The sequence below is a fragment of the Myzus persicae genome, unplaced genomic scaffold (assembly GCF_001856785.1).
Source record: "Myzus persicae strain clone G006 unplaced genomic scaffold, MPER_G0061.0, whole genome shotgun sequence".
Classification (NCBI taxonomy): Eukaryota; Metazoa; Arthropoda; class Insecta; order Hemiptera; family Aphididae; genus Myzus; species Myzus persicae.
Window position 1 is genome coordinate 89,092 of NW_019104228.1, and position 18,691 is coordinate 107,782.

Sequence of the window (18,691 nt, forward strand, 5' to 3'; positions counted from 1 at the left end):
TCGAGTAATTTCAGTTTTAATTCTTTAGTCAGTGACGTGGTGAACTGTGATTTCTAAAGTGATTGCCTCTGATATTTTTCTTAAAGAGGGTCGGGTGGTAGCTGGTGGGTCCTTCAGTAAATGTAATATGATAATATAGTCAATAGGTAGTCAATGATTATCTGAATTGTATTGTATTAATATATTATTATGCATTAATACTTGGTTTATTTGAAACTTGCCTCTGGAAAATGATCTGTTTGCTATGCCACTGTGTAGCATTAGAAAAATAATTTTGATTTTTAAAAAGAAAATGTATACCATATTTCTACCTTTAGACCCTTAGCTTGAAGGAATCTTTTGATACAATTTTTATTCAAAGTGGTTAAAATTGTTATTGAGTTTAAAGTGGATAAACAAAAAAGAAATTCATTTTTTACATATCTATACTCCAGCTTTATACCTGTATTAACTGTTATTGCCGGGCTAAAATGAATCTGAGATATGGGCTAAAAATAAGTCAACAACTATTGTATAATACCTTGTCAAAACAATTATTATTATCATAAAAAAAAAAATTAATCAGTAATAAATGAAAAATACAAAAAAAATGTTTAATTTATTTGTTAAGTTTAATCTATATGATCATCTATAAATTTGTCCATGTTGATAGAAAATTAATAATTTCTTAATTTACTTTAATTTCAGTTTTTCTAATTGAAGTGAAGATATATCTGGGACGATACCACTTTGATACTTCTCATATAATTTTTTTAAATAATTATATTTGTTTTGAAATAGCTGCTTTTCATTCTCATAATAACCATCTAGATATTCATCCCAAAACTTTTCTCTTTTGTGACGTGCCTTGAGATCTCCATCAGTAAAAACACCATATTGTACTATTAATTCCAGTGTTCTGTAAAATATAATATAAATCATTATTTTAATTTAAGCTTGAATTTAAATGATATATTATTATATAGGTATAAATACTTTTTGGAAAGCATTTCTTCAGCTGAAACTGATGTTGGGTAGTTCTTAATGATTTCAACATATTTTGCAAAGCCAACTAAAATATAATTTTTTATTGAATTCATAAAATAATTTAAATTCAAAATATTTGTATGAGTATTGGGCTTAAAATAGTAGTAGTCTAGTTAGCTTAATGATTGTCTTAAAGTTAAAAATTAAAAATTATTGTTATACCATTGACGAACAAAATGAGAATTGTGTGTGTTTAGAAGTAGCCGTTATTACCTTTAATTAATGACTGCTGATTATTGACAAATATTGACGGAACAGCTCCTAATTTCAATTTACAGTAGCCAAATGAACTTCTCAACCGATCTTTTAGTCTAAAATGTCCCGAACATATGCGAAGGTTTCTATTAGGTACAAATTGATCATATTTTTTTATTGCAGCTATCCATTTGTTATGAAGAGTGGAATTCAATGGAAACCTAAAATTTAAAATGAACAAAATAAATTATGTTTTTAATTCAAAATATTAATATATTTGTGTATAACTTACGGGTGTAATTGAATATTCCAAGAATTTGCTTCTAATTGACACGAATCCACACAACATTTTAATCCCATTTTAATTTATTATTTTATTTCAGTACAGCTTGAAATTATGGTTTTGGTCAACTAAAATGTAAAATTTTAGAATTAATAATTTATTACTTTTACACAATGTGAAAACATTTACAAACAGTAAGCACAATACACCATAGACATTCATCGATTAATGAAATGGCTAGTATTAAAATACTATACTTAGTGTAGTTGAAATGCATAAAATATCATCAAAAGTTAAGCTTAAGACAATCATCATGTTTATATTTTATAGAGATAATAATAAAATAAGATAGGTAGCTGATAAATCAAAACAAAAATTAATAGCGTGTTCGGAAAATGAATAAATATATTTGTGTCTCACAACTGTCTTAAGTGGCCATTTGCAATCACGATTTATTGAATATTGATTAAAGATATCTGATATATAATATCTCAAATTAATCATACAGGTAGTAAGTTAGCAGTCAACAATATGTAAAAAATTGTTGATGTCCTGAGTGACACACACACAGTTTATTACCAAAAATCAGCTGTTTAGTATTGGAAGAATCATAACAAGCGCTCTTACTTCACAGTGTATGACTTCATTAATCATTATATAGGTGATTCACCAGCATGCTCATAACTTTTTTTTCATCAATACTGTAGTTAAAATATTTCTCAACTTTTCAGTGAACTTTTTTTTATAAAGATGGCAAAATCTTCTGAGGATCTTATGAGGAACCCTTGCATTACATTTTTAAGCTTTTTTTTAATAAATGAAAAATGTATTAACAACAGACAACAATAATAAATTTAAAACAAATTTAACTACTGTGCATTTCAATTTTGACCTCTCAAAAGTACCGACTAAATTCATTTTTCTATTAGAAAAGATACTGATTTTGAAAATTCTAGCACTAATATTACCCCAAATTTTGATAATCAAAAAAAATTGTAAAAACACACAACATTGTAAATACAATACTTATATGTATGTTTGTAGCTATATACATCGCTAGTCGCTACGCTCAGAATCTGAAACAACTCTAAACCGTGGACGCGCAACTGTATGTTGGAAGCTGTTAACAAAATCCTTACAAAAATATTGAATGAGTAACGAGACATATGGGTACTATATTATTTTTGTCACCCCCACGTTGAAATCACCGCCCTGTAACCCCTCCCCCGCCAATCTAGATACACCAAAACTTCGAAAACATACATTGAATCTCAAACAAGTTGGTTGTCAATTTTTACCACTATTTACCGAGAATAAACAATTTAATGAAGCCAAATCAATAAATCATATTACAAGAACATTAATTACCCAGACGATATTTCAGAAGCAGGTGTTCAGGACGGCTGCAACAGGTACACAGATGGAAGGATAAAACGAGGCCGGCCGCCGAAAAAAATACTGAGACGATTGTACAGCGGTGTGAGGTGATACTGATAACTGACGACTTTCAGTAAAAATTTAAAACGTATAACATTGACACGTCATAATATTTCCACCATAACAAAATAAATAGGTATAGCGTATAGGTATGTGAGCATAAACAGATTTGGAAGAAAAACGCACCCTCTACCACCCTCTTTCCGGCCACGAAGGTGTATACTCGTGGGGACAATATTTCGACGTTTCTCATTGGTCCAATTTTTAATCACGAACACAAGTAACTTGAATGATAAAGTTAATATTATATCAAATAATTAATATTTATACTACATGGATATATTATAATATATTAATTTTTAACCTACTCAAATATAATAAACAACTTTTTTATACATTATACTTTATACTTATACATTTATACTTATATATACAATTATGTAACTGAAATTTAATGATAATGATCTACATTGAATTTTGATATGAAGTTAAACGTTTTTAATTATTGGTGGGACTATAATCGTTAACTTAGGTAAATTAGTTCTTACCTAGTATTTTTAATTTTGATGAATCTACCGAAAATTTAATGCCATAATGCATATTATAGCTGATGTGCTAATAGAATACTTATTACTCAAGTATTTTAAATACTTTGTTCAAGTACTTTTTCTCAAAACTATTTAAAATACCTATTTGAGCACTTATGTATTTCAAAAGTATTCAAATACTTTTTTAAAGGTTATGTATTTAAAATCAAATATTTTTTCTTCTTAGTCAAAATATTTTCTACCTATTTTTAATCAAATTTAACATCAAAATTCTAAACAAATTATGTTAGGTTGATCTATTAGGTTAAAAAATTTGTAGCTTAACATTTTTAAATAATTTGAAAGTACCTAACTAAAAATACTTTTGTCACAGAGAATTTTTTTACAAAATATCTCTTGTGATTTTAATCAATATTTTATATTAAATCAGATAAGTAAGAACATACAAACATACACATTTATAATGATTTTTATTGTACATATGACAACATTTCATACAAATTTAATATTTTATTTTTATATAGAGCCGCCATGAACCCCTGACATAATGTTATGACGGGACTACAGTTCAAGAACCTGCACTGATATTAAGTATAATAAATTAATAACCAATGCACAGACTACGAAGAAAAAAAAAGAAATAAACAACTGTTTTTAATTATTATAATAACTGTATTTAACATGTTTTATCATAAATAGTGGACATTATTACAAAATATGCTTATTAAATTTTAATTACAATGTTTTTTTAAAAAATTATTTTCAGATATAGATCCTCTTTTTTCACTTAATAACTGGCCACCCACACTGAACTGTGGTCTATGTGAGTGCTTGAAGGAACGACAGTGTTTTACTTAATAAATGCATCGTTGTAACTACTTTCAATGGTCTTGGAATCGTCAAAGATTAAAAAAATCATCATAACCATCTTATTTTTCTGTATTTGTAGGTATTGGTGATGTTTCTTGGGCAAATATTAGCATTTTTTTTTTGTAGATAACTCCTTTTAAAGAGGAACTTTATTTTCAACTTCTCAATTCCATTAATTCGTAACCACTTGAAAAAAAACTTTGTAAAAAAAATATGACTGTTTCCAATGATCCAAAACAATAATCGTTAAGATAGATTAAGAAGAAATAAATGTCTAGTTGTAAATTGATCTACTATGAGCTACCTAATTAATAAGCTATTAATTATTCGTTAAATCATCATATAAATAAGTGAAATAATCCATCTATCTGTCACATTTGTACTTTAGATTTTACCTGTAATTTATGATTTAAGGTAGGTACAATATAAACAATTAATATTACTTCAAATAAATTAAAATTTTAAAAACACTTATCACTTACCTATTGATTATGGTGAATTGTATGAACCAAAAGTCAAAAATTAAATTAGAAAGGATAGAAAGTTAAGAATGTAATAGTATAGTTCAGATTTTTTTTCATAATACTGAATAGGCCCTAGTCCGTTCCTGGAATTACACATTGTTGAAAAAAATTGAGATTGCTAAACTAGAATTTTTGCAATATTAATACCCATGACCTGTTAACTACGCCACTGCCTGTATTAGTTATATTAGTATCCTATTGTATACATTCATTTAAGAAATTATTAGCCAGTATCTAGTTACTAATTAAGAAATTCAAGTTATTTATTCGACTTTAATTATAAATCAGTGTATATTTTTACTCCTCTGATTTATTTTGTGTGAACACTTCACGATGAATTAAATAACAAATAGTTCTAAAAATGAAAAAACAATAATATTATAAGCCACATTTAACTATTCTAGTCTCTAGAAGACCGTGCTAACACAATTTGACTTACATTCATTATAAACATACGCTTTTAAACATATTACATGAGTGTAAGTTTCAGTAAATAGTAATGACTAATGACGACAAAGCTATGTTTTACATTTTGCTTGTTGATTCTTATTTTTTTTTAAACTGGAATTTATTCGGAATTGAAAATTAAATATTTTTAGCCTTAAGGTGTTGATTATAATATTAATATTATAAATTTATTATTTAGAAGCTTATAGGTTTGTAACCATTAATACTTGATAGAAATTTTATACCTAGTTTTAATATGTTCGGTGAATACTCTCTATAACAAATCTGAAGTGACCAAAAAATTTCTTTTGTTTTAGAGAGTGTATAAAAAAGAAAAATTTGAATTATTTTTGTATAAGAATGGTACCTATGTATTATTATTTAGACATCAATATTTTTACATTACATGAGTATATAATTATGTATTTATTATTTTATTAAATTATATTAAATTATTACACATAATATTATATTTGATGCAATTATTTAAAATAGTCTAATCTTTGTTTGAACTTGATTACTCTGTTAATATTTTATTTTTATTTTTCTATGAGTTTGTCATGCGAGTAATGCAATGAACATGTTTGATGAACGATATTATTATGATGATAAAAGTAGATAATTAAAGAATTCAAACGTTTTTGGAAGTCTTGGAATTTTTGTCTATTACTTTTATTATTTATAATATGATAATACGTTAAGTTTATTATAAAACAAAAAATATTGTTTAGTTATTGAAAGTGACACGGGTAATAATAATAATAATACACAGTCATGACAGGACAGCTAGTTGGGCAATAAAGCAATCCAACCATTATTATGTAATGTTTACGTTAGAGTTTTTTGTTGTAAAGTTTCGTTATAAATAGTTTTCACTGTATATTGAATTATATAATGTTGTAGATGTGTAACAAACTTTAACCTAGGTAATTTTTGTATACTTCATGTTTAACATTAGAAACTTAGAAATATGTATTATGTTTTATGCATAAACAATTAGTAACTACCATTTTACCAACAGGTCTACCTCAGTGGTGAATTGAGTCAATGTATCTAATTTATTAATTTATATTATTTTATTAATTTTGTATAATATATTATACATGAAGTATTTAACTGTTTTCTTGACAAATAAATTATTATTATATCATAATGTATTAATGAGTAATCACATTTTGTATTATTCAGTAAGTGTTAACTTAAATTTAAAATAAAACTCATTAAATCTATTGATCTAAAATTAAATAAATTTACTTCTAAAACTTAGATATTTACATTTTAAAATTATTTGAAAGTATAGATTATACATTCATTATACATGCAGCGCAGATTTTACTTCAGGCTTAGAATTAAGAATATTTGCTAGCCAAATCACTAGTTGACAACAGCTGATTGCGTCTGCGCTGAGGAGAATATAATCATGGCATAGATAGTTGTTGGACCAAAATTAATACAACTTATAAGTATTATTGGTACTTCCTGGTTATCTCGAGGATATAAACATGTCCAAGACTACTTCCTACAACCTGAGGATATGCTGTATACTTATGCTGAATTAATAACTTTGAATTTTGATTTTAATTATTTAATTTTTGTTTTAAATTAAAAAATATTTTTATACTGATAATAAATTATTTTATTATAATAATATAAACACAATAAATATAATAATTGAGTATTAATTAAATGTAAAAATATAATAAGAATAAAATATATTTCTTTATTTAAAAACTGTGGTAGTTGAGATAACCTAGATGTGCACTTAGAGTTGTAGAGATAACATGTAAGTACGGTATTATTGAACCATTGGACAAGATGTTTAATTATTGAAAAAAAAAAAAATAATAACTATTGTAACGCCTGGTCAAGATAAATTCTTATGATTATTATTTTTAAAAAAAAACCATTAACCAAACTTGTATTTACACAGTTGTTCTCTAGAGACTAGAGTAGTTAAATGTGGCTTATAATATTATTGCTTTTTCATTTTTAAAATGATCTGTTGTTAATCTATCGTGAAGGGTTCACAGAAAATAAATCAAGTATTAGTATTAGTTTAATTACTCACTAATTTAAAATACATGTAAAATACATGTCATTTCATAAAAATGTAAAGTTCAGAATATAACAAATTACATATTATTATGTGATAAATATTGATTCAATTAGTATAGTTGCACTATAGGGTAACAATAACTAACATATAGCAAAATTAATTTTGTAAAATAATTAATTTTATATGAATTAGATAATTTGAATTAAAAATTACAATATTATTTATAAATTGATTCGTTTTTTCTGATTGAACTTTTAAGTTGTTAACTATAAGCTAACTACATGTTATTATTTAAAAAATCCTCATATAATCGTCTGATACGAATCAATTCAATGATACTAATAAGTAAACCCTCCTGATTAAGACGAAAAGAAATTTGTAGATTCTGTAGCTTATTCAACATCTTTCGGTATGTTTTTATTAACCGTTTTCTTTCCTTACGTATTTCAGTGATAACATCCATTAATGATTTGTTCTTTCTGTGAATATTTAACATCAAAAGTTATTCTAATTATGGTTTGAAATTAATATAATATTTAGTTATAAATACTTTTTGGAAAGTTTTTTTCGGATTTTCTTCTCAGTTTCCATTGATGTTGGGTAGTTATCAATATAACACAATTTTAATGTATTATAATATTATTTAGGCACTGTAAGCCTGGGGATTAGTCAACTAAAATGTAAAATAACTTAATTAAAAGTATCATTTTTCCACATAATGTTAACATATTTACAAAAAGTAAGTGATTTCTACGATAAATATACATCGATTTAAGAAATGGACTAAATTTGATGGGGTTGATAATAAAAGATAGTAATTACACTTATCATTGTTAAGTGACTCATAATCATAAAAAAATAATGATAACAGCCTGCTTGGAAATTTAATAAATATAAATATGTTTCATAACTGGCTTTAGTTGAAATTCACCAATGAATACACTATGAAAAATATTCTGTTAACAGCTGCAAGTTTTTGAAATTAAAATGTATTGACTAGTTGGTATAATAAAGTTGGAACAATAAACCAGAAAGGTCCGTCGGCTAGACTAAAACAAAATTTGATTGATCAATACGACACAACAGTTGGGACAGCAGACAGAGCTGATACATTGAGGCCTGTAAGAAATTAAGTATATAAAACCAATACAATAAAATATAATAGAACCTCGTTTACCTCGTTAACGTGAAAATTACAGACGTGCAAACATGGTGCAAACGTGTTACCATCAATTATAAATACTAGAGCAATATATAGGATTTGTAATCAATGATATTACGTATGTCGACAACTGTTAACGAAAACTTCATGAAACAAAGAATGCAGTTAAGGAATACAGTATGGCCATATCATTGACGCTAATGTCTGTCCTGTGGGTGTCGAGTGAACGACGACTCTTAGGACATAGACGTCAATCTCTGTAGTTCTTGAAAACGTGGGTGAAAAGTGAAAACGTGTCTTAACAGTATATAATGTCCATGGTCATAATAATCAATGGTAGATATTATGTGCACCTTATCATTTTAGTAAGCTCAGTAAATGTTGTGGTAGGCTGGGGTGCAGAACAGAACGCACTCTGGTTGTTCGCCTCAACTGGCTCGGGTAGCGACGACTAGAGGCTCACGGCTTCGCGGACTTCTAACCTCACGGACGCCGGCAGGTCAAATCTTTTGTGCACCCCACCAAAATGTGTTGTATATCTACAATTACTGTGGTTGTGACAGTGGACACTGGTTGATAGTATTAAGTGCTGCCAACTGACAGCCGGGGAAGACATTAGCAACCAGGGACGCAACCCCCCAGAATCATTTGTTCACCCTTTTTCTAATTTATTGTATTCTATTTCAGGTTATAAAATGTCTGCCTTTAAACCCTTAAAATTTGGTCCGATAGACTCTGACTAAAACTATATTGCATGTTCAACTCAAATTAGAAAAGGATGAGCGACAACGAGGTGAAGGATCTATTGTATCATTGAGCGATCAGTTAACTGAGTTAGACATTGTTGAAAATTGTCTAAGATAACGTGAAAAAATTTTAATCCAGGCATTTTAACAAAAATCAAACCTTACATCTCTCAATAAAAAAAATCCTCATGACAGGTGGACTAGTGAAATGAAGCAGTTTGAAATAACAGTATATTTTCTTGGACCAGTAGTTTATACATTTCTAAAGAATATAATATGTTATTGTATACTTTAGAAAGTTATAACTAGGGCTGGAATTTTAATGCCCTTAAAAAACGCGAAAAATGACCTTAAAAGAATACAAAAATGACTTAAAAACTTAAAAAATGCATTAAAAAATGTCTTTATATATTAATAAATAAAAAAATTATTCTTTATTGTTACACTGAATCACTGAATTTTCAAATAGAAATGCCCTCCTGTTGTCCGGCATTAAGTTTTTGTACATAGAAAAGCTCCTTTCTACATCTACTGAAGTTATAGGTGAGTATTCAAAGTACGTCAGATCACTCGCTGCAAGATCACCCGGAAATTCATTTTGTGTACTTTCTTGTCCGTTTAAAATATCAGATGTATTGGAAATAATTTTGAATCCTTCATTTTTATTTAAAACCATAGTAAGCTTTTGATAAACGATTTTTCCAATTTAATTTGGCGCTTTTTGAATTTTATCTTTAATTTTATTAACAATGTTAATGGATACTATCAAAGATAATCCAGAAGTTTCTTATTGAATAAAAGATGTTGCCAGAGTACTAAAATTTGCCTTAATATATATTAAGTTACGTTTCAAATTTATTTTAGAAAACAAAATTTGAGCTTTGGAAATTACAACTGCATCTTCTCCGTCTAATGCAGCAATAATATCTTTAATAAGTTCGAAATGGTCACAATAGCATATAGTAGCTTGTAACCAAGTGGCCCAGCGTGTTAATACAGGTTGAGGGGGTAGTGGAATATCTGGTGCCATTGTTTTCAATAATTGAATTTGGTGATTTCAAAAATACCTTTTTGACGTTATTTATCAGTTCGTCAACATCTGGGAAATGTTTTCTTACTTCTTCGGCAACTCTATGCAAGGCATGCGCTAAGCACGTGACATGTATCATTTTCGAATAAAATATTAGGATCGCTTTGCCTGCTTTAACCATATACGGAGCTGCGTCACTTAGAAATAAGAGGGCATTGTCGTTGATTTTTCCCTGGAGCCATAATATTGATAAAGATTTGTCAAAAGCTTTAGCGATTGTGCTTTGGTTTGTTTTTTCTAATATTTCTGAATTGATTAAAAACAGTTTGCCTATGTTACCTATTTCTAATGTCAATATTATGACATTGGCAACAAAACGACCATTGGCGTCTGTCGTTTCATCAATAGAGACCCATATTTTTTTGTTTTCAACGTATAACCTTATCATTTGTATTGTTTCATCGTAACAAATACTAATGTAATTTTTCCGTAATGTAGAACGATCAAGAGTTTGATTATTGGTATACTTTTCCAAAAATGAACGTAAATTAGAATTACCGAGCATACTTAACGGAATATTACATGGAAGAAAGGCATGAGTTAAATTTAAAAAATATTCTGACCTGTTTGATGTGTCGGCAATAAAACTTTGTGACATATTTTTTCCTTGTTCTTTAATTTGTTCTCTTCGTTGTATTCCATTTATATGTTTGTCTCTTGAAATATGTTGTTGTATGGTAAAACGTTTTTCAGCCCCAACTTTTATATTGCATACCTTACACAACAACACTAATCCGTCAGTAGAAAAAACATTTTGGCCAAATTCTGGAACAAATGCTCGCAGTCGACTCGCCGTCGAACATTTTACTTTCGGCATTATAAAATATTTTAAATTCAACTTTACTATTAAACGATAAACCTCGCACTAAACGGTGTGACTGGTGTGATGTGTCGTCGGACGTCGTTATCGATTTTATTGCTCTAGTAGATCGCTATGCTGATTAAGAATATATATATTTTATTTAACATACATTTAATATGTAAGAACTGTAGATAAGAAATGGAACATTTGGGTTTCCATATATTGTTAGTGTATAAATATTTTATATTATAAATCTATAATCTATAATCTTTAATTTTAAATTCAAAAACATAAAAAATGACTTAAAAACCCCTAAAATGCCCTAAAAAAATGTCAAAAAATGCAAAATAAACTTTTTATTCTCATTCAAAAGTCCATAAAACAAATTTGTGACAAGACGAGCACAGTAAGCTTGGGAAAACAATGCAAATTGCATCGAAATCCCAGCCCTAGATTTATAACTAAAAGTTATAATTAAATTATTATTAATAACTTATTTTAACTTTATTATTGTTAATAAGTCTTCCATCTACTAAAACATTACAAAAATTTACTCTCAGATATGAATTAAACCTGGGTGTAAATGATTTTTGTTTGATTTTTTGAAGCTTGTGAAATGTATCATGTTTACTATGCATTATAATATACATATCATATTGTTTATAATTATATAATGTTTAAAATTGTATTATACTGTATTATTTGGAATTGGAATTTATTTCTGTTAAAAAAAGAATTATGTTTACTATGTATTATATCATAATAACAGTTAAAACATTTATTAATAATATTAATTTTTTTGTTTATCATGCTTACTATTTAAATAAATGTATTATGAGTGATGACGAATAGGACGTATACTGTGACACTATGTATACCCTTCCCCCCCACTTCATGTATCTGTGTAATCGGCGTATTGCAACTGTCATGTTTCTCGTGTTAAAAATACTTATAGTTAATACACTTACTTATTATTGACTTGTGGGTTATAGCCTATAGGTTCAAATACCTATGTGACAACCACCCACCAACAACATAATTATTTGCTACAGCAAACAACTCAAATAAATTAGTGTCATTTGAAATTCAGACAATAATACTGCATAAACAAATAATATTTAGTATATTATTAATTAAAGTTATAATAGTATATATCTATAGTATTTTATTATTTTACCGGGCACTCTTATTTTTGTAATTTTTTTTCAAATTTATGTAGTTGGTAACATTGAAAACTACAGTGAAGTTAGAATTTGTCGGTCAGACTTAGTTTCGAAGTTATGGCTGTTGGAAGTTTGACGTAAGCCGTATAGGCTGGTGACATATTGACATATTATGGCTCGATTAATTATAAAAAAAATCGCTCTTACCTGTACCTAAACAGAATATTGTGGTGAAATGGAAACAATAGCAGTATATTGTAGAATAAGTTTTGAACATAATATTACATTAGTTAGTCATATTGTCATCAATCGGAATATGGTTAGGTAATGGCACCGGAGCTGGCAGGCATAATAAAGAGCCAATATAGTTCACACTTTTCACACTGTAACTGGTAAGGTTTTGAGAGGTCTATAGGACCTTGAGTTTTGTGACTGAACCTGTTGTCTACACGAAAATAATTGAAAAAATAATTATTAAAGATTAGTTTACACCATAACTATACTTGACTGGAAACGTCATGGGAGGTGGGTGACGGGGGACCGGACGCTTAGTGTCTGCGAGAGAGGTGTAAAAAAGGGAATACGTAGTACGTGAATTAATCTAGCTCTGCCTGGCTTACCACAAGCATACTTTCCTTCAAACGAATATACAATGATACGACAAACGTACTAAATCATACAACTAATTAATAACTTAATTATTACTCATTTTTAATAATTTAAAATTATAGTTTTATACACGTCATTGAATACATTTAATATATATTTTTAAAGATATTTATAATATTTGTCACCAATGATGAGTGTTATGTATTAAAAAGGTTTTTTACTGTGATTACTTATTGAACTACGTATTGCTATTTCCCACGATGATTTATTAGCATTTGTGACACTGAAAAGTGACACTTTCATATTGTGATTTTGGCGGTTACACCCAGTAACTGAACACTTACGCATTTCAAAAAAAAATTAAAACATTAAAAAAAAAAATAAAGTGTAACTTGTCAGTATATTATTGCTTATGGTGATGTCTGATGAATTATCTTCGTCTTTAGAATTCGTAATATTCGGATGGAACATAATATTATACGCTACATGTAATATGTAAGTCAGTGATTTTTATAATATAAATTTAAATGTTAGTTTATTTGGCGGGAATACATCACTACAATATTTGGTTACTGGTTTATCCACAGAATATATGAAATTTTATATATTCTGAGGTTTATCATTGAAGTATAAATGGTGCCAGATTAGCTTATGTACGATTCCCCCTTACTACACCTGTTTTGCGGACACTAAGCGGCCCGCCCGTAAACGTCTCATTTCCAGTCCAGTGTAGTAGTTCGTGGTTAAGACTAATATTATAAAGAAGAAAGATATGATTGTTTGTTTGTGTTGAATAGGCTCCGAAACTACTAAACCGATTGAAATGAAATTTGGTACATATATATAGTTTAGACACTGAAAAAGGACATACGCTACTTTTTAATACTATAAAAGGGCTGTAGGGGGTTGAAATAGTAGATGGTATATATTATAACACCGTACCCGCGCGGCGTTGCCCTCAACATCGGTGTTGTCGGTGACATGGAAGGGGAAGTTCGGGCAGCCAGATATGGGCCTCAGCTCTTCAACGAAAATATAGATATGTATGTATCACGGTTATCTACTAAGGTTGGAGCTCGCTACTATGTTCCCCATGTTATAGCCGTGTCGAAGTGGCGTAACTAGTGAACTAAAAGTGCTAGTAGTAGTTGGCCCGGTTTTAATATATAATGAATAGGACAAACAACTTTTTTTTTTATTTAATATTTATAAACAATTGTGTTCTAATAAATAAGTTAGTTAATTTTAATAATGAATTTTATTTTTTATAGAATAGATGACTTTAAATTTTTAATTACTATAATAAAGTATTTAAAAACAAAATATTACGCGAGTATTGTGATAGAAAATTGATATCACGTTTTCCCTCCAAAAACGAGCAGATAGTATTCCTCGATATTTATTATTTTTTCGAGTATTTGTGTTAGTGTCGTTTGTGTCTTTGTTTTAATTACGAGATTACCTATACTTGGTAGCATAAGATTAAAGATTTATAAAATGGTCAAATGTTGCGTGGTTGGGTGTACTTCGGGGTATAAGAGTAACAATGAAAAAGTTCACCAATTTTGTGTGCCGAATAAAGTGGGCAAAAGCAATACCTCGAAAAGATTTGGTATTTACGAAAAATACATATGTTTGTGTCAAGCATTTTAATGAAAATCACATAATAAAGTTTTGGTCTTCGGCTGATGTTAAAGTAAGTTACCTAATATTTGTGATTTTTTTTTTAGATTTTATCATCTAAAGTATTTATTTTTAATTTATATTAGATTCCATACAAACAATGGAGACTTGTCGAAGGAGCCATTCCTACTATTTTTTATGGTCCCTCATATCTTTCTAAAAAATATGTTACACCTAGAAAAATTAGAAAATCTGTTGACCATCTAGTGCTTAATGTAAGCTCAGAAGTATCAGATGAAAACGTTGATACATCGAATATTGAAGGTATTTATCAGATATTGTTCAGTAAAATATATTTAAAATTTAAGAAAAGCATGTTTATACTTTATATTATATACAGTGTACCTATCACAACTCTCAAGGATATGACAATTTAACATTGAACTATTTTTATTCATATTATTTATAATCTATCAATATTTGTATCTCATACTCTGTATATAGAAAGTATAAAGGATAGTAGGTATAGGATTTCGCATTTTTCTTTAAGGTCATTTTTTAAATGTTAAAGAGTTTTTTTTTTACTTTATTGAAATCTAGGTAATAATATATTTTATTATTTTATTCCTTATTATTTCAGATAATTTATTTCAATATGTACAAAAGATTAAGTTTAAAAGCCCATGGGTGGCATTACCAATCACCAAAGATGACATTGAATTTAAACTGGTAACTTTCAATACAGGAAGTTCATTTCCAGAGATTGAAAAATGTGTAAAAGTTAATCAGCTAAATCAAATTTCATTTTGGATTAGTGGTAAAATCATTAACAATAATGAAATTAATATTTTACCTGCTACAAATATTACAGAGTTCACAGAAAACATTAAAAAGTTTGAAGCTGTAATTGTTTGTAATGGTGGACCTGAATATAATTTGTTTCCAGATGCTCCACAAACTATTTGTAATGTTTCATCTAACAATCTATTAAGACATAACAATTGTGATATTATAATAACATCAAAAGCAAAATGTTGTGAAAAGTGCAAAAATTTAAAAACACTTTTATTGGCAAAAAAAAAAGAAAAGAAACAGGATGTGAAGAAATGCTAGTACTTTCTCCTAGAAAAAAGATGAGGGTAGATAATATCAGGAAAAAAAATTATTCTCTTCAACGTAATTCAGTTAGAGATAAAAAAAAAATTATTGAATTAAACAATCAATTATTGAGTAAAGCACATAATGATATGGCTCTATGCAATCAAGAGTCAATTCAAGAAAAATTAGGACAACTGAATGAATCTCAGAAAACATTGGTTAATGAATGTTTAGCAGCCAGTAAATTAAAAAATCCCAAAAGTAGACGTTACAGTGACAACTGGCTCATGCTATGTATTCTTTTTAATATTAGGTCACCTAGTGCATATAGATATATAAGGGAAAGTGCTTTACTACCATTACCGCACCCTAAAACTGTAAGACAGCACTTGGCAACAATTAAAACTACCTGTGGTTTTGATTCAAATTTTCTTCAACTTCTTAAAAAAAAATCAGAACAGATGTCAGATATAAATAAACATGGCGTTTTATTATTTGATGCAGTAAACCTGAGAAAAAGTTTATCTGTTAATTCATCTAATCTTACATATACCGGTCTAGAGGATTATGGTGATGAAGGTGTAGAAGGTACATGTCATAAAGAATATGCTGACCATGCTCTCGTATTTATGTGGCAATCTTTGAGCTCTAATTTCTGCCAAACTATTGGATGTTTTGCATCTAAAGGAGAAGTTAAAGGTGAATATTTAAAAACTAAAAATGTATGAAATAATTTAACTATTATCTAATTAGGTATATCAGTTTTTTAATATATTATTATAATATACTATTCTCTTTATATTAACAGGTGTGATAATAGCCCAGTTAGTTTTAAAGGCAATAACTTTATTGGAAAACATTGGAATTTTTGTTGATGGAATTATTTCCGATGGGGCTTCCACAAATCGCCGTATGTGGAAAGAACTAGGAATTGACGGTTCTCAGGAAAATTTAAAGAACTACTTTGTACACCCTATTGATAGTGAGCGTAAAGTTTTTGTTTTATCAGACTTTGTACACTTATTCAAATGTATTAGAAATCGTTTGCATAATAATAAAACTTTACGAGTAAGTTGGTCAATTAAAGAATTATTATTTATAGATGATAAAATCTTAAAATGTATAGTTAATTATTGGTTTTATTTAGGTCCATTCAAAAGCTAATCAAATTTGTTGGGATTATTATAAAGAAGTATACAAGGAAGATGTGAAACACCCTGGAAATCTACGCATAATACCCAAGATAACGCCACATCACTTAGAGTTAACTTCTATGGCTAAAATGCGTGTGCGCCTTTGTACTCAAGTTGGTATTATAAGTTTTTAAAAAAAATGTGTAATTGCATTTATTAATATATTTTTTTTATAGGTTTTCAGCGCAAGTATGGCAAAAGCTATGCAGTTTTATAGAAATAATGGTTGTCTTCAATTAAAGGGTTCAACTGAAACATCAGACTTCACATTATATTGGAACAATGTGTTTGACAATTTTAATAGAAACCTACCATGGCAAGGGTTGAAAAAAGGCGATGAAGGTTTTCAAGTAAACAATATTTTATTATTTTCTGTTTAGATCTGAAATAATATTAAAAATTTAACCTGACATTTTAGTTCTTAACTTAGGATTTGTTGATTATAATTATACATGTATACAATTTTTTCAGAATTTTAAGGATGCCCTTTCATATCTTAATGGGTGGGAGGATGAAATGAAGGCCAAAAAAATAGATCCAAATGATTTCCTTACAATAACAACTGCACAAGGTCTACGTGTCACTATTCAATCGACAATTGACCTTTCTAAATATTTATTAGAAGAATGTGGGTTTGAATACGTTCTTACAGGAAAGATGTGCCAAGATCCATTAGAAGTAAGTATAAAAAGAAGAATGGTTGACGACTTGACGTTGGTTGGGTATTGTTAATTTTTTCATAACTATTTAAAGCAATGACAAACCATTGCATTCTAAGTAAATAGAAAAGTAATTAATTCATTTTGTAATAAAAATAAATAAATATGTATTATATTAAAATGTAATTATATAATGATAATATATAAATATGTATATTAAATTAAAGATTTTATATAAGATTCAATTATGTATTATTTAAAATATTATAATAATTATATACTTATCTTAAATACTTGGTTTTATGTTTTAGAAGTTTTTTGGTGTGATTCGTCAGTCTGCCGGTCCCAATGACCACCCCACTACGCCGACTTTCCTACATTTGTACAAAATTTTATCGATTTATTCTGTTCTTAAACCACCAAAACACGGAAACTGTACTGTGACTAATACAGATTCTCCAAAAATATCACTTAGCGACTTGCATGAAATATTCCATGATCAAACTAGTGACAGATTTACAAAAATTAATAATCTCAAATCACGATTAGATACCTTGATTGAAGAAGGTATTTGGGAACCATGTCAAGTTTTTCCATCAATGGACAGTTATGAGGAACACACTAGCATTAGAGATTGTGTTGTATACTATGTATGTGGGTATGTAACGAAACAAATTTTAAAAAGAAAAAAATGTCCCAAATGCATTGAATATTTAAAAGATGGCAACATCGAGCATCCTGCAGCTAAACTTATTGCTTTAAAATCAAGAGGTAACCTTGTATATCCAAACACTTATTTGTATGAATTCCTCAGTAAAGTTGAAAGTTCCTTTGCTAAACATTGTACACATTTTGATGTATTTGAAAGAGTCATAGATGAAGTTGTTGAAAGTAAATTTGAATTCAAATATTATACATGTGCAGAACATCAACTTGAAGTGGCTACAGATATTTTAGTTTATTTCATTCAAATGAGGTTACGCCAATACACATATCAAGAAAACCTTAAATTAAAAAAAGTATCAAGAGAAAAAAAGAAAATATCGAAATTATATAATACATGATAATTAAATTACATTAAAATATTAAATACTTGCTTATACTTGCTTGGCTTTTGCTTATTGCTTTTAACAATTAGTGTATGAATTCTTAAAAAAAAA

At 28.2% G+C, this 18,691-nt stretch overlaps 1 protein-coding gene across 1 annotated transcript; it reads right to left on the reverse strand.

Moving 5' to 3' along the window:
• Nucleotides 1-672: 672 nt before the first annotated feature.
• LOC111040228 lies at nt 673-1,634 on the reverse strand. The gene is made up of 4 exons (XM_022324046.1): nt 1,514-1,634; nt 1,240-1,442; nt 976-1,051; nt 673-898 (listed from the first exon to the last, which is right to left on the reverse strand). The coding sequence occupies exons 1-4, from the start codon at nt 1,579-1,581 to the stop codon at nt 673-675; spliced, it is 573 nt and encodes a 190-aa protein (XP_022179738.1). The 5' UTR covers nt 1,582-1,634.
• Nucleotides 1,635-18,691: the final 17,057 nt, after the last annotated feature.